General features: G+C 40.7%; 1 protein-coding gene across 2 annotated transcripts in view; it reads right to left on the bottom strand.

Annotated features, from left to right (window-relative positions):
• Positions 1–24,514, bottom strand: part of PAX3 (paired box 3) — a 95,262-nt gene that overhangs the window by 5,077 nt on the left and 65,671 nt on the right. For both annotated transcript variants that reach the window (XM_032410689.1, XM_032410784.1), the window contains exons 6-7: positions 14,861–15,026; positions 13,776–13,990 (exon numbers count right to left, since the gene is read on the bottom strand). In XM_032410689.1, the coding sequence (XP_032266580.1) occupies positions 13,776–13,990; positions 14,861–15,026 (381 nt within the window). The remainder of the gene's footprint in view (positions 1–13,775; positions 13,991–14,860; positions 15,027–24,514) is intronic.

Here is a 24,514-nt window from a genome sequence, read left to right as displayed (position 1 = left end):
GTCGCAGTTTCTTTTATACATGCATTTTCCGACAGCAATTTGTCATTCAAAGCCTAAAATAAAATCTTCATTTGTTGTAAAATGGGTGTTTTTTCCCCCCTCATAAACCATTAGTAAGCTGTTTCTACGACAGGACTGGCACTTCTGCCTGATTTTTTTTTTTTTTTAAATTTGGGGTTGAGGGAAGCACAGCCACAGGTTCTCACAAAAAATTTCAAAGAAAAATAAATAAACTGAGGGCTAATCATTTCTGTCTACGGGACACGGACCACACACTTCCTAAATGCCAGATAAGTCCAGGAGATGCAATGACCAAGAAGAATTTTCCTGTAATAAAGATCTCTGCTCTGTCCCACTGGGAAGGGGTATAGGAGGAAGATTTCACACGGAGTACAACTCCTAGGTGAGGCGTCTGAAAAAACAACTATTAAGTATATTTCTAAATTGTTACCTCCAAAAACACTTCCCAGACACTGTTTCTAAATTGCTTTATGGATAACCTTTTTAAAAAATCCAAAGCCTTAGAATCATGTGCCAACACTTGTGTTAATCCTTCCATCGTTCGAATTATTAGAGACATTTTCGAAAGATCTCTTCAAGGTCATTCTCAAGTTTCAGAATTCCAAATAGGTTGTTTATATCTTGATTGGAAGATTATATGGTTCAGGAAAAAAACTAACTCTTTACAATTGCTTCATGCCATATTTCTCTTGAATTAATTTTCCTAATGGAAGAGTAAATATAAAAGATAAAAACTACGGGCCAAATGAAGATTTACGTTCAAAACAATGAGTCTGGAAAATATTTGTCTTAGCCTAAGTGTTATGGTTTTGCCGTCAGTTGAAAAGGCTCAGAGCTAATCAGAAATCTCAAATATTTAGCAAATTATGGTGTACATCTTGGCATGTCTTTTTTCCTTAGTAGGAATCCTGGTTCGTGTCTTTACTTTCTTTTTTGTTCTTGAGTAATCAGATGTTCTTGTGATTTAACATGCAATGATATACATTTCTGTATGTTTTAGAAAACATAGCTGTGAAATATAGCTACGTATGATATGAAGGGTTTTTTTTTTTTTTTTTTTAGCTTCTAGCTTCCCCTCCAAAGCTGTATATACTGACTACATATATTCTTAATTTGGATATAACGTATTTTCAAAACCAAACAAAAATACTCGAATGTCTAAATGTTTTTTGTTTTTTGTTTTGTTTTTGTTTTTTTTGCTAACACATGCTGCAGGAGTAGTCTATCTGATGGTTAAATTTCAGTGACTGTATCTTGGAGCCTGGAAAAGCCTAAATTTGAACAACTGAGAACCAGAACGTTGCCTTCAGATCCAAATGCCTTAGGAATGATCCTGCAGTTGATTAGAATCTAAATAATTAGATTTTTTGGCCCTGTCTGTTCAAAAGCCGTAAGAGGGAAGTTGCCTGAGGGCAGAAGTTTCTTTAAGGTAAGTATGGTGACCTTCTCACCCACACCCACAGTTATGGGAAGGGCATGCCTGACCTTTCTTTACCTAACCAGATAGAAAACCAGTGTTTGTAAAATGTCCCGCTAAACACATCCTTGTTTTTTTTTATTTTACTCCTTAGCTTACATTTTGCAAGTAGCTATGTTTAATGCATGATTCAAGAGTATGAGTGCCAGACAAGTGTGGTTCATATGCTACAGGGACTTCTAAGTTTTATTTGTAAAGAGCACAGTAAGTACTGTCTCAGATAAACTCTGAGTGATAGATGTGATTTAATCTCCAGCCCTGTGACCAATCACAGAATAACTTCTATTTCCTCAATTCTTTAGAGTACCTATTTCTCAATAGACTTAAGCTGTTAAATTGAAAGCAATACTCTTTAGGCACTGCTGACTAAAACATAAATCCAGGCAGACTCAGCATAGAAATGGCATGCAATAATGACATGTATACGCACACACACACACACACAGACGCACATACATACACACACGCACATACATATTGTTTACTTCTAGCCAGTGATGATCATGTCCATCTATTATCAATAAAATAAAGCCCATTAAGAAAAAGCTTATTGCACCCAAATGAAAAAGGATGCCAGTTAATACAGTTGGTATTTGACTATGTTACACCCACCATGGGTCATAATAAAATTCTCATATGTTTTAATTCATTTACGCATGCCTGCATTTAATATGCTTTGTGACCATGTCTACAATTAATATGATTTATGAGAAAAGAACATGTGCAATATTGGGGGTAGGGGGTAGAGCATCGACTTCTCTTCTTCTATGAATGAAAAATATAACAAAACAGCTCAAGGAAAATTGTTGGCTGTTAGCATATTAAGATGGACTGACAGAGCCCTGAGTAAACTTGAGGGAGTTAATGATATCCTCTTATCTGACCCTGACACATTTGCAGCATGTAATTTACAGAAGCTCTGTCCAGGGAATCTTGACAAATGCTCCTAACGATGTCAGGGCAATGTTCCATTCTAATGTAAAACAGATGTGGGTCAGATACCCTCATTCATCACTTAACGCAGAGAGTCTCAAACTCTCTCTGGAAGGAATGGTATTACCTGCCGTTAACTCTTCCCACCACCGCAGCAGTCCTCCGAAAGGTAAGCACTCAAACCCATCACCACTTCAAAAACCTGCCTGAACACGTGACTGTGGAAAATCAAACCTATATCTTGCTTTAATTTCATGACGACTTCAGGACATGTTTGCTAAATATTAATCGACCCTCTGGGACCTGGGATTCCAAATCTAGAAAGGGAAAAGCTCTACACTTGGCCATCCCACAGTACTTCGGGGAGATGGATTAAAACTTCATCTCTAATTGCCCATAAAGTAAACCTGCATTCAAGGAACTGCGGGGCTGATTCACCATCGTGACCACTCATAAATGCACATCTTGCTGCGCCTTAGCTGCCCAGCTCTGTCTAAGATTCACGCACACACACACACACACACAAAAACTTACAATAAACTAGAAGTCCACGCTGGCTTTTAGAAAGAAGGACCTAAACTCTGCCCCTCTGAAACAAAAGATGTTGGGCTACACTGTATTCTCTTTCCCCTGAGATTTTCCCTTCCACCAACACTCTAACAACACGGAGGACAGACACGCCAGCCTATTAAGGGAGGACAACAGTGGCCCATCTCAACAAGGAAATCCTTTCTTTCTTCCAGACCAGGTGTGATGTAGGCAAATATTTCTATGGCTGCATTTAGCCTAAGATCACAGAAAAGAAGCTTCCCTATCCTTCTCTTCATGGGAAAGAAGGTATGTTTCTCAGAGTAAAGAGTCAACTGATAAGACAACTGATACTAATTTAATGAGTAGATGTCAAGAAGGCTATTTCTATTAACCATGGGAAAGCAGAGGACAGCCTAGCAAAAGTCTAAGAATGAATATATCCTTTAGGAAATGTGTGCTGGCCTGTTTCACAGGTTTTGTGGTAAAGCAGAATAAGCATCCATCCAAGATGCATGGAAATTTGCAGTAACTCTTACAGATATGCGACGTCTGAAATTACAGTCTTCCAAAAACCAGAAGCTACTACCCCACTAAGCTAAAATCCTACGTACCTCGATTCCCTCCCTGACCCAATTCCAGGGATACTGAGCCAATAAAGATGTTGTGTTGCTTTTCTACCTGAAAATTTACTTATGTCCTTGATCATAAATTGAACAGTGGTTATGTCTCCTATTGCACAGGAAACTGATGTTTATGCTGGAAACATCTAGGGCCCACGGTGAAACCACTTACACAGTTCTTTGAGCTATAGAAACTAAATCTGCTCCTACAGGTCTTGACAAAGTAGCATCTTTGTAATTTAGTGATTAACTCAAAATTACTTGGTTGGATTGTCCCTTACTTTCTAAGCCCTCTCTATTGTACCTGCTGTCTTAGCTACCTCTATTCTTTACTGAAGAGAAAAGCATGGTGTTTATCAGATTTGCTTACCTTTGAGGTATCCAGTACCATAGAAGCTGGCTGTAGATTTTTTAAAAATGTGTCCATGTCAATATTGGATTTCAGTAAATCAAAATAAGAATAAGAAAAGGAAACCATCAGGATGACCCTATCCTTTCCCCACTCCTAGCCCCATGGAATAAAGGACCGTTGGCTCTTATTCTTGCTGTAGTGAGTTTTTATGTTATTGTATTCTGAATTTCTCAAACAAAACCAAGTTGTGTATATCATATTTCTGGGGACTATTGTATCTCAGGCACATTACAATTCCTGCATTCTGAGTGGATACCAATATTCTTTAAAATGTCTGAATAGAACAGCTGAAAACACTCCACTCCATGAAGAAACTTGCCTTTCTTTTGATACTACTCAGTTTCCACATTTGCGTTCTTTGGCAGGAACAAACATAATGTTTTTGGTTTTTGTCAGAGATTCATGGGCTGTTCTGTTGTAAACAGTAGTGAAAGCCCCATTGCATTCGTATTATTAACTCATCAAAAAGCATTTCCAAATTTCCAAAGTACTGTGTTTCTCAGCCCAGCTCTATTGGACAATTCTTTTTTGTTATCTTCCCCGTTTAACAAGAAGATGAAACAGAAGCGAAGATAGTTTAAGCAACTTGCCCGAAGAAATACAGCTAGCAAATGGCTGATAAGTTTTGGAAATCTGGTGCTTTTGACCTTGAGGCTCCTTCTTTTTTTTTTTAAAGATTTTATTTATTTATTTGAGAGAGAGAGAATGAGAGAGAGAGAGCATGAGAGTGGGGAGGGTCAGAGGGAGAAGCAGACTCCCTGCCGAGCAGGGAGCCCGATGCGGGACTTGATCCAGGGACTCCAGGATCATGACCTGAGCCGAAGGCAGTCGCTTAACCAACTGAGCCACCCAGGCGCCCGAGGCTCCTTCTTTAGATCAATGAGTTGCATCCACATTGCAATCAAGTCACTAAACAGGAACTCTTTCCTTTCTTTGCGCCCTTCTCCACCTATCTAAACATTATTAAGCAGTTCACAGCTTCTTCTTTAAAATCACTCTTTTGGGGCCCCTGGGTGGCTCAGTTGTTAGGCATCTGCCTTGGGCTCATGTCATGATCCCAGGGTCCTGGGATCGAGCCCCGCATCGGGCTCCCTGCTCAGCGGGAAGCCTGCTTCTCCCTCCCCCCACTCCCCCTGCTTGTGTTCCCTCTCTCGCTGTCTCTCTCTCTGTGTCAAATAAGTAAAATCTTTAAAAAATAAACAAATAAAATAAAATAAAATCACTCTTTTGCCTGCTAAGTTTTTATACAGAGCAGGGGTACAATGTGTGGAAGGAAAAGATAACATCGGACATTACATAGAAAGAAGATTCACTGGAACACTACATCAAAAACTAATGATGTAATGTATGTTGATTAACATAACATAATAAAATCAAATTAAAAAAAAGAAAGAAGATTCACTCGTGAAGAAAAAAAAAACAAGGGAAGCATTTTAGACATGGACAAATCGTGAGTGGGTCTCCATCCGTGTTTTCTCTCATTCAGCCCTTCCTAGGGAATGTTCCTCAAAACTTGGTAGTTTAATACTCAGCAAAAGGGCTCCATAGTTAAATCAGAAAACACGGAGTGAGACAAACATGTTTCTACACTGCAAGACTTGTCAGAGCCTTTAGTAGGCTAATGTGCCCTGGGACTTTGAAAGATAAATGGGTATAATTTGTATCATTTATCAAATTGTTGGTTCAGAATCCATTTTCCCCAAACCACCTTTCAAGGATCCCACTATGGGGAACAAGCCTTTATGATGAGGCACTGCTTGGTTCCTGGGTGTTCCAAGATGATTAGGACCTAGTACCACTCCTCCAGAAGCTCATAGGAAAGAGGGGAATGGGTACTTTATCATATAACACAGGGTGGTATGGCGTACGTGTTTGCACAAGGTACAAACACACCAACGGACCTCAACAGAGGCTAAAAGAAGAAATTCTGCCTGCAAGAGTCACAGCAGAGTTGCCACTGAACTAGAAATTTTCCTGTGGAGTCCCATATGTAGAGGCTCAGAGCTGCAGGCGGTTTTGAAATCCAAAGTTTAATTCGATTTTTTTTTTTTTAATGCAAGCTGCCCAAAATGAGACCTCAGTTTTTTTGTGAGATAAGAAGATAAGTTCTTTCTTTAAATAATGCCTGCCTCCTTCATTAGTTCAGCGCCAAGGACGGGCTGCCGTCCTGTCACAGGGAGGAAATATTCCCTTCCAGGGGGAGCTCCTACCCTGTGAGTCCGCAGAATGCACTGTCTCACCACTGCCCATCTTACTTGTTCCTTGATCAGCGGGAACAATGCAATCACTAACCTCTGAAACTCTAGTTCGCTGAACTCTAGCTAGTAATTTTTAAATTTTAAATAGTATACTGTACATTGAAAAATACACACCTCTACAGAAAAAAAAAAAAAATACACACCTCTGATGAGACCCAGACTGTTTCACAGAAACAGATTTCTTTAGAAAAAAGAAAACAAAAAAATAGTACACAACTAATGAGTAAATCCAGTCTTCTGTGTCTGCAGTACAAAGCACACATTCAGCCCCTAATTGAATAAATATGCAAGTATTCAGATTTCTGTAGATATTGCCATTTTGCAAATGCAGTAATAAATTAAAAGCTTTACATTGCATTCCAACCACATATAAAGGGTTGATTCAGACCATTGGCCTCACACTAGAACTCAGCACTGCTTTCCTGGGCTTTTACTGACTACAAAGAAAAACTTTTTATTCTAGTAGCTTCGTTATAGACCTAGCTATCACACTCAATTTTTTCTCCCCCGATAGCTAAAGGAATTCAAATGGGTCCCCAAAACCATGGGGTTGTTGCATTTGATTTGTCCAATGTGCAAGGGAAAGTAGCTGATGGAGTTTCTCTTTAAATCAATTCAGCAGACACACAAAAAAACATAATTCAGCAAGAAAGGTTCGCTTGTGGCTCATTTCAGTGAGATGATGTAAGAGTCAGTCATTGATGCTGCTCCCTCCCTTCTTTAAAAAAAAAAAAAAAAGGAGATTTGGGCCAAATAGTTGTTTCTTTCAAAATTCTCCCAATCTGTAACTAAACTCAAGAGGCTGCGGCCAGAGCTGACATAAACCAGGGCTCGCCTCCCCTTCTTTAAGGGGAGCAACCACAGCCTTCGGAGAAAAACCAAAGGCAGTGGGTCAATTACAGCCTGCACTGATTCAACAAATGGATTAGCAGCAATGTTTCCACCGCCGAGCAGAACATCTCGAAAACTTAGCATGGCAGAATGGAAACATACGAATGGTCCACAGTTATTCTGCTGTAGCTGAAATGGGCTCATTTATGATCATAAACATCCTGGAGCCTTCATAAACATGTGAGGCTGTGGCCCTGGCTTTGAGCTCACGGGCTGCTTCAGAAATGAAACAGAAGGAAGCTCAAGCTTTGGAGGGGCTGCCCCTTTGGCATGGAACGTCTCTCCATCCGAGCTCTGTTTGACACCCAACCAATCTCTTTAATCAAAATCACTCCTCTTTCCTCCACAGGTGAATTTCTGGAAAGTGTCAAGGGAAGGAAATGCCTCTGTTGGGAAACGGGCTGCTGATGGCAGGCCCGCTTGTCTGGTTCTTCGTAATGATAAAGGAGGGCCGAGGGCGCCAAGTCTGTACCCTGGGTGTGAAATGGACAAAACAAATGGCCTGGCATCGAGCAGCTTCTCCATGTGGGCCCGAAAAATGGCCAGAAAAATAGCTCTCCTGAAACAGGAGCCGGCCCCCCGACCAGGGTAAACCTTACCACTTTTCCATGGATCGACAGTACGAGAAAAGGTCAAGGAATTACCATGCCACAGTGAAAAAGACTTCTTCTATGAGACAGAGAAGTACCCATCACAACCATTCTTAATGATGATACCGCCTCCACGTAACAAGCTGATCCGTAAGCCCTTATTCCTTCGCTGGACAAAGACCCATCATCTTGCCTGGCAGCTAAGGAATCTGAGATCATTGTGAACACTGTGGTGCAAAAAATGACAAGCAAAATCAAAAGCCGTCTTGAGTTTTGTGTACACATATTAACACTTAAATGCTTCTCCCTAATAAGTGTCGGGATTAACAAATGTTTGTGAAAAGAAGCTGTGCTGAGCAATTGAAATCTGATTTGAAATGGAACCACGACGGACTAATACATATATGCATGAAATGAAGAAGTACCCTAATAAGCGTGGCTGCCACCAAATATGCAATTTACATACATTACACACTAATAATCTCAAGTTTAATATTATTCTTTAAAAGCAACTGGATGGGTAGGTTGAGTTCAAGGTTGTCTTTTGTAAAATATGGATAAGAACAGAGGTTGATCCCAGTTGTCCTCCACCATTAACCACCGTCTCGTTAGTTCGACGATCTATCTGCTCTTTCTTGGGTCCATCCCATCCCCACAGAGCCGTGATCCAGCAACCCGACCGAACAGATGCATGGTCCACAGGCTTGATGAGATGTGCAGACCTACGCTTTGTTCCTGAGGTGGTACGCGGCGAGCAAACATTCAAGCGTTTTTAAGCCTGGTACACAAGGCTTTATGAGAATTTTTTCTTTCCTCAGTAGATTACCCATGAAATAGGACAGGTGTACTGATTATTCAATTACAGCCTATCCAAGACCTGGACGAAAATGTGAAATGAGGCCTCGGAACATAGCTCTTACCATAGGGATTTATTAATAACAGTTAAACTTTCCTCAAAACAAAACTTTTTTTTTTGTAATTTAAGCCCATTTTCTTATTTTGTCATTGGTTTCACTCATAAACCAGAAACAAAAATCTGCCCATCTGCTCTAAACATAAAATATATTCATAATAATCCAGATTTATACCAAATGTATTTTTAAGTATTGCCGAATTGAGAGAGTACTCAAAATTTACGGCCTCTGAGGTTGCAAAGATGACTTCCTCTTTTTAAGGAGGAAAATGCTTAAAATGAACGTAGGAAAAGCTCAGAAATCTTCTTGGATATCAAATGGCTCCGTTAGAAAAAAAAATGTCAATGATATAAGAGTAAATGAATCAAAACCATATGGATCAAATTTTCCCTAAAATACACAGTTTGAAAAATTAAGGAGGAAAAGTGCTTGGCAAAATGTGTTTTAGGTTTTACCAAACCCAAAACATTTGAAGAATCATTTGCAATGGTTGATGAACCCTAGATGCAGCCAAGTTGGCCCATTTTTGTATACAACATAACAGTAAAAAAAAAAGCTTTCTAGAAACCATGCAACCCCACTGATACTGTATTTCACTCAAGAAATCATTAGAAGCTGTCACCAAAAACTGGCGATTATAGCCATGGGATGGGGGTGGAGCATGAAATGATAAAAGTTTGTTAAATTAATTGGCCTTGTTTTTTGGGTTTGGTTCCGTGTGTTCTGGACGTGGGGGAGCAGTAGGGTAGTATTTCTTGCAGAGCAAAGTTAATTGGAAGAACATGGGCCAAATGTTAATTAGTCTCATGTCTTAAGCATATGGTAGGATTTCCCTGGCGCTCTGTATTCCAAGTCAGCATTCCTTCTTCTCTCCTCCATGTGCAGCAAGGTGCTGGGAACCTGCCATCTGGGTCTGGAGGGGAAATACATGGTCTCTATTTCCCTGTGTTCTTTCTCTGTGGTCCCCACACCAAGAGAACACAACCTTTCCGAAGAAGGCTGCTACTGCAGGGGAAAGCCCTCACTAGAGTGACTTGAATGGTCTTCTCAGAAGCTGTTTGTCTTTCAGTATGAGAAGGCCCATCTCCTCCTACAAGAGTTATGTGGTTCAGACGAAATGCAATTCAGAGACAACAGAAAAGGCTGAGGTCATAGCCTTTCCCCTCTGTCACCCATCCCTGGGACTCTTGTCTCAGATTACCCCGACAGATCCAGTCTCTGGGAGAATGTGGAGCCAACCCCTACAATTGGTGAAGCCTTTGGACAAGGCCTGCAGGAAAATCAGGGCAGGAATATCAGTGCCGGGGCCTATGGAAGACTCACTAGGCCATTACGCTTCTTCAGCAAGCAAAATGTGTCATTTGTGTTTATACGAGAATTAGTAACAACTGGAAGAGAGAGATTTTTGGCTCTTAAGTCCACAGGCAGTTCACCCCGCTGTTTAGATGATTGTGCTGCAGTAGTCTCAGTTTTTCCACAAGAAAAATGGCCATATTCTTCAGGTATAGTTACTGATTCCCTCAGAACAAGATAAACTTGAGGAAGGATATGCCCAAAGTTTCTAAAAGGTTTTGTCAATATTCTGATCTTTTGTCAAAATACATGTCAGTCTATTGCTGCTCAAATCTGACCAGCCAGACAGGTGTGATCTCCTACATCACTGTTTCACCCCGGCTCTCAGGAAGCTGAGACACTCCCTGAGGAAAGCACTGAGGGCATTTAAGAAATACCCTTGGGCTGATGGCTCTGATTCCAAGCTTTAGAGGAATCTTGGCTTGAGGGAACAGATGTGTCAGAGACTCCAGAAGATTACCAGCTAAAAGACACACACACAGAGAGAAGCAATTCTCATGAAATCCAAGTCTGAATGGCCAGCCCCACTAGGAAGAAAGTCAAATGCAATGCACACATTATCTTGAACATGTCAAACAGCCTCCACTGAAAAGATCTACAATGAATTGACTGAAACAACTCAAAAGCCTTTAGATCCAATTCCATGTAAGTTAGTTGGTGGGGAAAGGCCAATGCTGAAATGTAAAGATAGAAAGCAACATGGAAAGGTATATACACTATTATCTCAATTATATTTTTTTAAAAGGTGTAAGACCCCAAAGAGCTGGAAGGCAATATGTAAAAATATTAACAGAGGTTGCCCAGGGGAATTTCTTTTTCTACTCTGAAGACACTTAAAAAAATTTTTTTTCTATTTTCTATAATAACCATGCAGTTATTATATATTATTAATAATAACCTTTATTATTGGGGGAAGTTAAAAGATTGATAGGAAAAGTGTGTAAAGCAAAAAAGCACGTAAAGAGCATATTAGCAAAAAGAGTGTCACTTAACCTGAACCCAAAAGTTTCGAAAACTCATCTCTACTCGATGATTTTAAGATGTGATGAAAGCCCCCTCCCTCTAGTTTTCAGAAAACCTGTTCCCTCTCTGCCCAACCACATGCTCTCATGGGGGCAATCCTAGCCTATGAGCCAAGGGTCCCAGGTTCCAGCCCCAATTCTCTCTCTAGCGCCTGGTGGTCTTCAGCAGGCCTCAAGCTCTCTGAGCCTTGGTTGATTCATCTGCATATTAGATGTCCAGACAGAAGCAGAGGAAGTGGAGGAGGAGAGGAAGAGGAGAAACGATAAGATCAGTTCCATTTGGAATATCATATGATCCAATCTATTAATAAGCCTTTCTATATAATCAGCAGTAAAACTGAAGGGTCTTTCTTTCTCTCTTCTTTAGTTAACAGGTAAACCAGGCTGTTCGAAGTGGGCTCTTATCTTCGAATTTTCTTTAGGATATTCCTAATAAAGCCAGACAACCAAAAGTAGGGTTGGTCCCCCCTTGCTTACATAGAGGCAATCCTGAGAAGTGATAAACCCCAAGGCTCTAGAAAGTTCCAATTTCCAGTTCTCCTACTCTGTTGTTTTTTCAACATGTTTGGCGTGATTCTGGTGCGCTCATCATCTTTTGTCCCCCGACTCTGCCTAAAGAAATAAGGAGGAACTTCATTATCTGTCCCTTTTCTAACTCGCTGAGGATGCTACAAGTACTAAGACAATATGGATTCCTCGTGGTGGTTTCAGGAGGAAATGTATGGTAGAAATGCAAAATATCCGGGATATGTACAGAGTAATAAGTAGGGAATTAACCTGATACGTAAGAGCATAATAAAGAAATACAGGAAGAGCTGCCTGTGGAATTTTCCGTTGCTTGATACGGGAATGATTCCCACCCTACTGCCAACTCTGGAATCATAAAATCAAAGATGAACAGTTTCCAGATTAAGTGCCAGTGACTCCAACTATGTAATACTAATAGAACAGAATAGAATAAAATAGAATACACTTATTATAACATACAAGCTCATATGCTTACAAGAAACTAGGACTTTCACTTCGAGAATACGGACCCGTGTCATTATTTCTGTTCTGACTGAACACGAAAGAAATGCCAAGGGAGTCCTGGGTCTCACCTTGCAGAAGCAGTATAGGGTTAGTTTACTTTTTATGAAAACTTTCAACCCAATCGTGTTCAAAAAAGCTCTGCTATGGTCCCAGACGACTGATGTTAAAAACTGCCGAGATAACTATTTCTGATGTTCCTTCTAAACTGTGGAAGAGGCTTATATGCTATAAATCTGGGCATTTTGAAGAGGAATCTACTAATATAAGTCCATGATTTTCATGCAAAATCACACTCACAAATGCCAGCACTTGAAAATTAAATTTATTAAAGTCCTGTAGGAAGACACGTTCATTGTTTTCATGTTGTTACTTTTCGGCAGAGGTTTAAAGCCACCTCTCATTTCTTATCCCAGGATGTGCTATAGGAATCTATGAAACTTAATTACATTGACTGTTACAAAAAAGGATTTATGAACTTTTGCCTTTAGGCAGAAATGTTTATTTCATTGCCTTTGCTATTCATTCTTTTCAACTCCAACGGCTTTGAACTTTTCAGCTGCGCAGAGTTATCACCGTTGTGCAGAGCCCAGGAACTGCACTCCCAAGACGCAAACCACAAGTGGAAGAAAACGAAGAAGGCAAAGATATAGGAGCCGTTATTCTGGCCACCCTTTGTGCCATTAAAATCTCATTTTCTGCCTATTAGAATGCCCTCTTGGTGCTTAGGCGGCGGTGATAGTCGGTGATTAGTGTGTAATTGAGTATAATTGTCTTTTCACTTTTCATTTCTGTCATTCTGGGCTTCTCTCTGTTTTTCTAGCCACCAAGAGAAAAAAGGGGGTTAAGGAAAGATAAAGCTGTTAAAACTCTCACTCTCAGCCCTGAAGAGATTCTCGATCGCAATTATAGATTGCAACCCCTTTGTGACATTTCTCCAAATTTAGTGGGCAACTATCCTTGCCACCTGGGCCAAGAGCTCTCTAATAAAATCAAACGATCTGTATTTAAACAACTGCTAATAATGTCAACCTCAGACAGATGCCACATGGAGGAAATTTATCCAACCCTCTGACATGCAATTATCAAGGCAATTTATTAATATGATCTCTCAAGAAAGGCTCATAGTCCAATGCAAATTAGAAAAACAATTACAACATTCAAATATCTATATATTCCCAAAGTAGCAGTAATTCTCCTAATTTGTGCATTTATAACTCATTTATCCCAGAGTTCTGGAGTCATCAGCTGGTCTCTCTCCACACAACTTGCTTGCTTCCTCTCCAATTGTTTTAATAAAGCTTTGGTGTTTTCCTATTAGGTGCTTTTGTTCACAACCAGATCAGCTGATCAAGTACTTTAAAAAAAAAAAAAAAAAAAAAACAGAAACAGAAACAAAAACAAAGAAACAAAAAATGTGTGTGAGCTTCTGACCCAAAGCTCAGAACTAGGGGTGGAGCTGACCAATGCCTTGACAACGAGGTATAAACACAGATCTCCCTGATTACATTAAAAATCACTTGGATTGTAAGCCCAAGCTACAACTTTTGATACAGTCCGTAGGAAGGGTGGAGAGAAAGGAAACCAGAAAACTGAAATCATGTGGCTTGTATAAAGAATACATTATGGTTTAAATTTGGCAATTCATTATATGACCGCCTCGGGGAATTGACTGTTTGGTTCTGGGATACAGCAAATCGTCTGTCTGGAAACACGGGACTGACCTGAGGTGAAAGGCCATTGCCAATGGCGGGGTTCATGGGGTTGGAGGGCCCAGACGGAGGCACAAAGCTGTCTGTATAGCTGGAAAATCCATGCCTGGTGCTGGGGAGGCAGTAGGCAGAGCTGCTGTCTGGGTTTGAAGGAAGAGTGCTTTGGTGGACGGTGCTCGGAGGAAGCGGCTGAGGTCTGTGAACAGTGCTGCTGGGATCCGAGACGGCTGCAATGAAGAAGACGGTCAGCTCTAACCCTCCTTGCAGGCCGGCAGGAAAAGCGCCGGGCGAAAGTTCAAATCACCGAGCCACCAGGAGTATCCAGCGCTCCGACCAAACGTGAACTTCAAACTGCGCTTCTTAACATGCATAGAGAACCACTCATAGCAAATAGAGCCCCGTCTCTGCACTTAAGTGCAAGGACGCAACTTATTTATATACTTTCAGGGCATACTCACCCAGAACACGAATGCAGAAATCACATGAACAATGAGAATGAACCTATTTTTGGTAGTGAATGTTATGAATCAGCATAAGAATTAGCCAGCGTCAGAATCACAAGTCTCGCATTTCCTATCAAATACGCTTTCAAAGCACCTAAATATTCGTGTGGAATGCCTGGAATGCTATCTTTCATAATCCCAAATAATTCAGTCTTCTCACTGATCCCATTCACCTCTCTGCGCCATCCAACGGTGACTTGGTCAGAGTTACCTTTGCTCTATGACTACTGCAGTTAGTAACTCTCATAGAACTTCAGTTAACTGCCGACAGCAGTGCAAAGGTAGAAGTAAAATTTTAACCAAGAAAAAGCAAATGGCATATTTATTTAGGAAAGGTGTTGGGTTTGGTTTCATCATTTTGTTTTGTTTTAAAATACTGAGCCAGTATTGTAACACAGCTCATCATCTAGAGAGATCCAACTATGTCACCGAACAAACTAGGTTTCTGAAATGGGGCAGGTAAACCTTCGGGACGACCTGATAGAAGGTCATTAACCCCCAGGCAGCAGCAACAATGTCAGCATCGAGGAAGATTTCCCAGCAGCAGAGAAAGCAACAGGGAGTTATATTTTAACCCCTCGACTCCCTCCGTACCTTGCGGAATAGCTGTGGGCTGGTAAGATGTCTCCGACAGCTGGTATGTTGGCAGGGTCGGCATGGCGGGGGGAGGGAACCCCCCCGGAATGAGATGGTTGAAAGCCATGAGTTGATTGGCCCCAGCTTGCTTCCTCCATCTCGCACGGCGGTTGCTAAACCAAACCTATGGATTTAATTTAAAATTTGAGGATTTCACTGATGAAATAATAGTACATTCTTAATGAATTTTTCATGCTAAAACAGATTAAAGGCCCCCTTACTGACAGGGCAAATAGATGCAAGGGAACTCCACCTTCTGTGTTGTATTGTCAAGGGAGGAAGGAGAGTTCAATGTCAGGGGTCAGGAAAGGGGCTTCCTGGACCTTCCATGGTCCCTCAGAGCCCCCACGAACCCTGGGATGACCATGGGCAGGGATGGCTGAGCAGGAGTGGGAACCACAGGAACACCCCAAGGTCACCATCACCAACACCTAACCCCTGCCTTCATCTATCACAGCACTGTAGGGAGGGTGCATGGGCCTCCTTGACCCGTACATGACATATGTCCTAATTGGGTCTTGCCTATCCCACTAACTTTGTATTTAATATTTGTATCAGGCTGTCTTTGCATTTCTATGGTCGTTATGGGCATAGCTTCTATATCGTCATGTAAATTGACCAGGAGGAGAAATGGAGCCATTTTACCATCCCTTTCAAAGTTGAGACATTGCTCTGATCTTAATGGGAATAAATGCCAAAGAGGTATTTCAAGAAATGAAAGCATTTTATCTAAGAAGATCTCTTAAATAGTTTATTATTTCTTTCAACAACAGCTTTAAACACCAATAATAGTCTGTGCTGAGCACTATGATGACCAGGTACATTCAGAAAAAAATGGTATAATATAATAAAATGCCTTCAGAGGATTCAGAGCCCGTGTATTTTGGCAGGTAGCTGGGGAGAAATGGTGATAATGGGAGTAAGAAATGTAACTGGACATCTAAAACGTTAAGGAATTGTGATATAAGGCTTTTAATGGGCCCCATCATCTTGCCCAGTTTTTACATCTGCCGCTTAAATGTGGAACTTTGAAGGATTTGACAGAGTGCATTTGTGACCTTTCTCCCAAAATTATAGAGTATTTCTACCAATTAAAGATATTCTAATTCCTATATGGAAAGTTCACTGAAAACTCCATATGGATAAAGCATCGTGCTTGCAGTCAGAGGGGAAAAGGGATGAATGAAATGGGAGGATAAGACAGGATCCCTGCACTCCAATAACTTTCAGGCTTATCCTCTGGAATTCACAGAGCCCTCAAGGAAACCGAAATAATGCTCATGAGAGGTAAGTGCTCCATATTTGGAAATGCAGAGAATCAGGGAAAGTTCTGAGTGGAGAGAGAGTTTGAACTCATTTTAGAGTATGGACAAGATTTCAACAAAAGGTCACTCCAGATGGAGGTGATAATGCAGGAGACCAATGTGTCTAAGAAAAGGTAAGGCTTGATGTCCTTGTGGAACAAAATGAACAACAACTTAACTGTAATTTTTCTGAAGTCGTGGAAACTTTTAAAAGAGTGGAGGCAGGAACTTCTCCCTTTTGGAGCAAGAAAACCCAGTTTAACAAACACTTTGCCAAGGCATCTGCCTAAACTTTTGCTATTCACCCAAGCACTTGTCTGAAAAGGAGTCTGGCCTTCTCCAAGCACACCGCATGATCCTGGTAAAGAAAGCTTTTTGAACTTCCTCAAAATACTAACATTTAATACTCCTTAAGTTTCCAACAGGAAAAGAAGGTAAGTCAATATTTTCCCATGTTGATCCATAATTGAATTAGAGTTTTACTTAACTTAATAAATTGCCACCTGGGATAATAGAACCATGAACAAGCCAGCCCTCCATTTCAGGTCTGCGTCAACTGTGTTTGCTCACTGCAAATCTGAGCGTCTGTTACCAGGACACGCCGAAGTGTCTGGAACGAGCTGTTTTAGGCTGAGGAGGCAGAGGGTAAGAAACTGGGGCCATTTCCTTGCCTGCGTGTGCTGTGCTGTACCACACACCGTGGTCATATTTTACATTAAAAACCTGGAGACTAATAAGTCACACCTGGCTCAGGTGAAGCAGTTCCTGACACCGGTCTCAACCAAACTATGTGCAGGGCATCTCCCACTTTAGGCTGGGAAGAGCACTGGATTTCCCAAGGTTCTCATGTGATTTCACTCATTCAGACTTACTAGCCTCGATTCCACCGGTGAGATCCTTCAGGAAGAACCCAGAGCTCGCACTTCCATCGCTAAAAGAGCACGCTGCCAATCTCTCTGGGCCAACTTCCTCCTGTAACCTTTAGATAAGTAAACCAGGTTTGATGTACCCAGTGGGTGGCTCTGCCTGATCACTCCGTCCATCTCAACCTGCTGTGGATCCAAGATCCTTCTATCTCCTCCATAACCCAATTTTTTTTACATCAAACATGTCTTTGCTCAAGTAATAAATCAGAAGAAACATCATAACTTTCTACAGATAGCTTCAAATATCCAAAAGACTAGGGATGTAAGGTTTTGGGGGTTTTCTTTTCATTTTTCCAAAACGATCCAAAAACTGAAGACACTGAGTAAACCCACCAGCAGTTGTATTAGAAAGTTCTCGTATTTACAATACAATATCTCTTATTCTTACAATAAAAGTTGAAGAGAAATAATTGGGAAGCAAATCTTTACTAAAAAACAAACCTTCAACAGGAGGTTCGAGAGTCTGCCAGTGGAAGGAATTCAAATGATGTTTAAATTTAGGCTAAATAAATCCAGAGGGCTATTTATTCCTGAGAGAACCAGGGACTACTGAGGACTGAGGACTATCCTTCCTGTCGCTGGTCATTTAACCAGACTTTTTATCATCTTGCCCTTATCAGCCTTCTGCATCTCCTAAAACCAGCTGTGTCTGCCAAAAGTAGCATTAAAGATAGATAGATACATACATACATACATACATACATACATACATACATATACTGAAGTTGCAAATCAGAAAGTGGTCCTTGCCTTCTTTATAATTTGAAACTCATAAAAGATTTATCTATTATTTTAAAAGGAAAAAGGTGCCCTTGAAATAATCTTCATTTTAAAGATCCAAACTGACCAGGCACAATGATCCTGGGATACTGCTATGACCCCATCTTTAACTGAAAGGCATTCCCTTTAGTACTCAGAGGTCTTAGATAACTCTTTCAATATTGTTTCACTAATTCCTAACAATCAATGAATAATCTACTAAATGAACTGCCTGAGTGTATAACACTGAAGAAGTTCATCTAAAGGAAGGCATTTATGACTCAGTTGTTACAATTACCAGAAACTTCTCTTTGTTTTGAAAAGAGTAGCAATGGCGACAGAAACAAACTGGCCTCTGATGTTCTAAAGGAGAGTATGAGTGTTCTGCCAATGTCTAAGCCAGTAGGACAGAAAGAACAAGTTTTACAAAGTTGGCTATCACCTGTTAAATGTAATTCTATGACCTATAATTCAATGTAATCTCACTCTCCCCACATATGACCTGGCCTTCCACACCACAGCTAACATGGGAAGGAAGTAGGGCAGGAGGCTGCAGTTAAATGCTGATCATTTGCCTGTATAATATCACCTGACATCAAAACCCTCCCACAAAGCAAGTTTTTACTTCAGCTGATGAACTACAACCCGGTGTCTTATCATCTGCCCCTGGATCTTTCCCTACTTGTTTATCTCTCTACAGAGCCCTTCCACAAAGCTATATTCATGCCTTTTGGAAACAATCTTCAGACCCATGTCTGAAGTAATATAATATCCAATGAATTTTCAAAACAAAATTTCAATTGAAAGATCCTCATAACATCATGATAACTAGGGAAAAAAGATAATGACCCACAAAAAAAAAGAACAAGGTTTTCATAATTTTTTATCTTCTTGGGTCAAATAAGTAACAAATTTGTTCAGACTCTCAGCAATATAAGTTGGGGAAAACTTCGTACTTTATTTTTTTAAGGATTTATTTGTTTATTTGAGAGAGAGAGAATGCATGAATGGGGGGAGGGGCAGAGGAAAAGGGAGAGAGAATCTCAAGCAGACTCCCCGCTGAGCACGGAGCTGGACATGGGCCTCAGTCTCACGACCCTGAGATCACGACCTGAGCTGAAACCCAGAACTGGACATTTAACCAAATGAGCCACGCTGGTGCCCCAAAAACTTTGTACTTTAAATGGTATAGTAATACTTTTTATTCACATAGGTGAAATGCAGACCAGGCAAAAGTTGACTCCCAGGCCTCCCACTTTGCTAACTCTGTGACCTTGAACTATTTGCTTACTACCTATGGGCCTCTGCTTTCTCATCTACTAAATGGGAGGAATAAAAAACTACTTCACAAGATTGTTGTGACAATTAAATGAGACAATACAATCAAAGCCCTTGGAAGAATACCTAAGAGATATTAAGTGTTCAATAATGTTAGCTATTGAGTATGAATGTCGCGTTGCCATCTCTGTCTTAGCCACCCAAGAATTAAAGCCTTGCTTTGTTTTCCTAGCTCTGTGGTCTACAGCCAAAGCCTTTTGTGCCCATGAGCAAACAGGAAAGTACCCAAATAACACCTCAAATAATTGAAAGCCAGTTTGGCTTGAATGGAGACTTAGGTCAAATTTGCTTCCAAGTTTCATGGATTATTGCTAATTATCCCAGAAGCCTAATTTTGCCCATCGAGAAATTACTGGTTCACATTTTTGGTGTGGTCCCCAAAGGCAATCTAACCCACATTATTCCAGATGGGTTGTTTCAAATGCAATTTGAAATATGGGGGGAGAATGAAATACTTAATGCTCAGAAAGAGAATTCACAACAAGATTTAAAATGCTTGATTAGTGGCACCTGGGTGGCTCAGTCAGTTGAGCAACAAGCTCTTGATTTAGGCTCAGGTCATGATCTCAGGGTCATGGGATGGAGCCCTGCGTCACGCTCCCCGCTCAGTGGGGAGTCTGCTTCCTCTCTCCCTCTGCCCCTCTCCCTGCTCATGCCCTCTCTCGCATTCACTCCCTCTCTCTCTAAAATAAATAAATAAATCTTTTAAAAAAATAAAATGCTTGATTAGACACTAGATTCAGTGATGTCTAATGTGATGATGCCCAATGCCAAATATAGTACTTTCCAAGTAGGTAAATTCAGGACCAGCTGTTCATCCCTGGACCTTCTCATTCACTCTATACCCCCTCTCTTTCCACATCGCACTCTCCCAGCCCTTCTGTCACAGCTGCTGTCCAGCTCTGACCACTGTACGAAGAGCAGGCTGGGGAGAGAATGCATAAGGTTGATGAGGAGAAGTGCCATGCTCCCAGGAATATCAGAGGATCATGGACACACAGAGAGACATACTCAACTGCATCTTCATTCATCCCAAAGCAAACCCCCATAGAGAATTTCAGGATGATCATATTTTTGCATCATTAGGGAATTTCAGGGCCAAATATTCCATACCTATCTTACCTTCTGAACTATACAGATCTGTTGGATGACTTTAAATCCCCACTGGATCAAAAACACAAGAAACAAGTATTGGTGAGGATGTGGAGAAAAAGGAACCCTCGTGCACTGTTGGTGGAATGCAAACTGGTGCAGCCACTGTGGAAAACAGTATGGAGGGGCGCCTGGGTGGCTCAGTCGGTTGGGCGTCTGCCTTCGGCTCGGGTCATGATCCCAGAGTCCTGGGATCGAGCCCCGCATTGGGCTCCCTGTTCAGCGGGAAGCCTGCTTCTCCCTCTCCCACTCCCCCTGCTTGTGTTCCCTCTATTGCTGTCTCTCTCTCTGTCAAATAAATAAAATCTTAAAAAAAAAAAAAAAAAGAAAGGGTGCACCTGGGTGGCTCAGTTGTTAAGTGCCTGCCTTCAGCTAAGGTCATGGTCCCAGGGTCCTGGGATTGAGCCCCGCATCGGGCTCCCTGCTCAGTGGGAAGCCTGCTTCTCCCTCTCCCACTCCCCCTGCTTGTGGTCCCTCTCTCACTGTGTCTCTCTCTGTCAAATAAATAAAATCTTTAAAAAAAAAAAGGTTATTAAAAAAAAAGAAAGAAAACAGTATGGAGATTCCTCAAAAAATTAAAAATAGAACTACCATACGACCTAGTAATTCCACTACTGGCTATTTATCCAAAGAATATGAAAACACTAATTTGAAAAGATATATGCACCCTTATGTTTATTGCAACATTATTTACCATAGCAAAATTATGGAAGCAGCCCAAGTGTCCATCCATAGATGGATAAAGGTGGGGCATATATATACAAAGGAATATTACTCAGCCATAAAAGAAAAATGGAATCTTGCCATTTACAACAACATGGAGGGATCCAGAGAATGTAATGCTAAGTGAAATAAGTCAGTCAAAGAAACACAAATTCCATATGATTTCACTCATATGTGGAATTTGAGAAATAAAACAAAGAAAAAAAGAGACAAACCAAAAAACAGACTCTTAACTACAGAGAACAAACTAATGGTTACCAGAGGTGAGGTGGGTGCAGGGATGGGTGAAATAGGTGACAGGGACTGAGTACACTTATTGTGATGAGCACTGAACAATATATAGAATTTTTTAATCACTCTATTATACACCTGAAATTAATATATCATTGCATGTTAGCTGTACTGGAATTAAAATCAATCAATCAATCCCTATTGGGCTTCTATGAGAATCTCCAATTACTGATGATAAGTCCTGTACCTAGTTATTTTTAATTGGGGGATAGTAGAGGGAGCAGAGGTATTTGAGAATATTACAAAGGCAGGGATACCCCCCTAGTTAATGTCTGTGTACACACACACACACACACACACATACACACACACACACAGGTAGAGGCAAAGGCACAAAATTGTGTGTACAAATCTCAAGTCTCCTAGATTTCTTGAAGTCCATCCATGATTATCCTGGTCATCTGTGGACCTAGACTGAGATCATCTGATCTAACCTACCCCATATTTTAAAATTAAAAGAAAAAAAAAAAATCTGAAGCCAGCAGGATTACAGCATTGAATTAAGTGACTTCCTCAGCAGAACAGAGTAGGTAAGCTGAGACCAAAACCCACATCTTCTGATTCCTACTTAAATGCTGTTTCCTCAAATAGCTTCCTTTGCTGTCTTCCACTATCCTGGTGGTAAAAGAGTGCTACTTCCCTGTTTGGTGGAGTTCTTAGATGGAATATTTAATAAAACTTTTGCACATCATAAATATTTGCATTCTTCCCCACTAAACGTTGATGCTTGCCATTATTTGCATAATAATACCCAGGAGGTGAATTAGGCAAATTAGTCTTTGGTGTACAATAATTCTCAGATTGTGTCCTCAGATTTGGCTGTGAGAAACACAAGAGCTACGGGCTAAACAAATTTTTATTAAATACTGACAAAAGCCTAAGTTTTTATAGCTTTAGTGTCATCTCTATCCAGAAGACTTTAGAAATATTTTACTTGGGGGAAAAAAAAAAAAAGCATGTAGACTTGTTTGAGGGGTTTTTTTCATTGGGTGTTTGGTTTTCCCAGGTGCCACAAATTAAACTAACTCACACTTTCTGGCTATCACTCAAAGGGAGCTGACGTTGCTACCGCTTTCCCAGATCCTTCTAAAAACTAAAGGATTTTGTTCTGGCATTTTAATCAGTGATTAACTACTCCCTTCTTTTTCCTGCTGTGTTAAGTAAAAGATCCATATGCCGGGTGTTGTAGGGAATTTGTTAGGCCGTAGATCATAGCTGTGGTGCAAGACATGATGTGTCTCAAGGGAACTAATGAAGCCATAAGGAATGTAAAGAGTCACCGGGTTAAAGCCACATTAGGACAGCTGTTAGGTTAATGAGGGCCCTGCTTTGGAGAGGAGGTCACTGTATAGAAAAATATGAACCACGCTTTATTGGTTTGATCCCATGTCCTCTGCAAGTTAATGGGCCTTTCTTATTCTCCTCTGACATTCATTGGGCCAGATGTGAATGCTGGGCACTGCACAAGCTGCATGGGTTTGAGATTTAGGCTGCCCTCCATCCTTGTTTTTGGCAAAGGCAGGAATGACAGACAACAACACGGAACACTTTCAGTTTTCCATCACACTCTTTGTTTGATTTCTTTAAAATCAGTGTTTGTGACTCTGAGTGCAGAGCTGATCTCCTATCTGTCTAAAGGACTGACTCGGGATGTGAGGTTGGCCAGACAGGAAATATAGGGGTCAAATCCTCGAATGCAGTGGGCACTCCATAAAGGTTTGCTGGAAGAATGGAGATGTGAACAGATCTAACTCCAGATTTAAACCAGGTAATCACAGAACTGTAATAAAAGCAATTAGATTTGATATATACAATACTTGTAACATTGTTATAAGTAATATCATGATACATACACTACCTATAGTATTATATCATACAATGTATGTATGTAAATTATCATGATTTGTAGTTAGCGGTAGTCATTTCTGGAGAGGAACACTGTATCCCAATGTAACAGATAGATAGTAGTTCCAGCTGTAAAACATCTGCACTGTAAGCCTCCACGCATCTATGACTCTTCACTCACCCTCCTACCCATCTCCTGCTTCCACCTCCAAATACCTTTTGCCACGGTCCTTTCCTTTCCATTCCCATGGCCCCTGACCCATTCATGCCTACTGCCCATCACATCAACTGTGAGAGCCCTTGCCTGAAACCCAAGCCCTCCACAGGATGTCCTCAGCCTAGATTTGCAACCATATTCCTCCCCGCCACCCTACCTCTTCCTACCCTCCAAGCAAACTGAACTATTCCCTGTTCCTTTGACATGAGCAAAAATGAAAGATCACCAGGTATGTAACTCATGTGCATCCAACTCTCTGTGCTTTTGCCCACATTAGTCTCTCTTACTAATGTACTCTCCCCACCCTCCCTGTCCAGAGAATTTCTATTTAGCTTCAAAAGTTCATCCTAAATCTGCCTTCTTCATGAGCCTCTTTTGTTATCCAGCAAGATCTCATTCTTTCCTCTTCTCAACTCCCACTGCACTTTCTCTCTTATGGTACTTATCATATCTGTTTGTTTTTTAATTATTTGTGTTTACCTCATTAACCATATTAGGCTGTAGCTGCTTGGGAGACTTGTCTTAATCCATCTTAGCATTCCTTCACTTTCTTAGCACTATGATGATATATGGCAAGTCAGGTTGAATAAGACAATCACTCTGACTAGGCTCTGTACCCTGGAAGAGGCTATTTCTGTAAAAACCTAGAATAGGAGAGGTAATCAGCTGCATATGAGAAAGCAATGATCAATCTAGAGACCATATCAACTGACTGGTTCACTGCTGAGTCTCCAGCCTCATTCTGACGATGATAAGGTAACTTAAGGAGTTTCAGGATACCCTAATACATTTTTAAGCCTTCAAACAGTGTTTTACTATCTTTATTAATAGGGAAAACGTTATTCTATCGATCAATAGAAACCTATTATACCAAAGTAGTCTTTCCAGAGAGTTCAGACTACTTCTAAAAGTTCGGAAGATAATTCAAACTATTCCTAAAATAATATAGTTACTTGAAATGCTTCAGGACTACAACACCTTTAGAAGGAATTTTTCTTAATACACCTTTGCCCATCCTCATAATTGAAAGGCCATCAAGAGCAAGTATATAGAATCA

Source organism: Phoca vitulina, unplaced genomic scaffold (genome assembly GCF_004348235.1).
Source record: "Phoca vitulina isolate PV1807 unplaced genomic scaffold, GSC_HSeal_1.0 scaffold1, whole genome shotgun sequence".
NCBI lineage: Eukaryota > Metazoa > Chordata > Mammalia > Carnivora > Phocidae > Phoca > Phoca vitulina.
The sequence above is the reverse complement of the archived record's forward strand: the minus strand, read 5'-3'. Positions and strand labels throughout refer to the sequence as shown.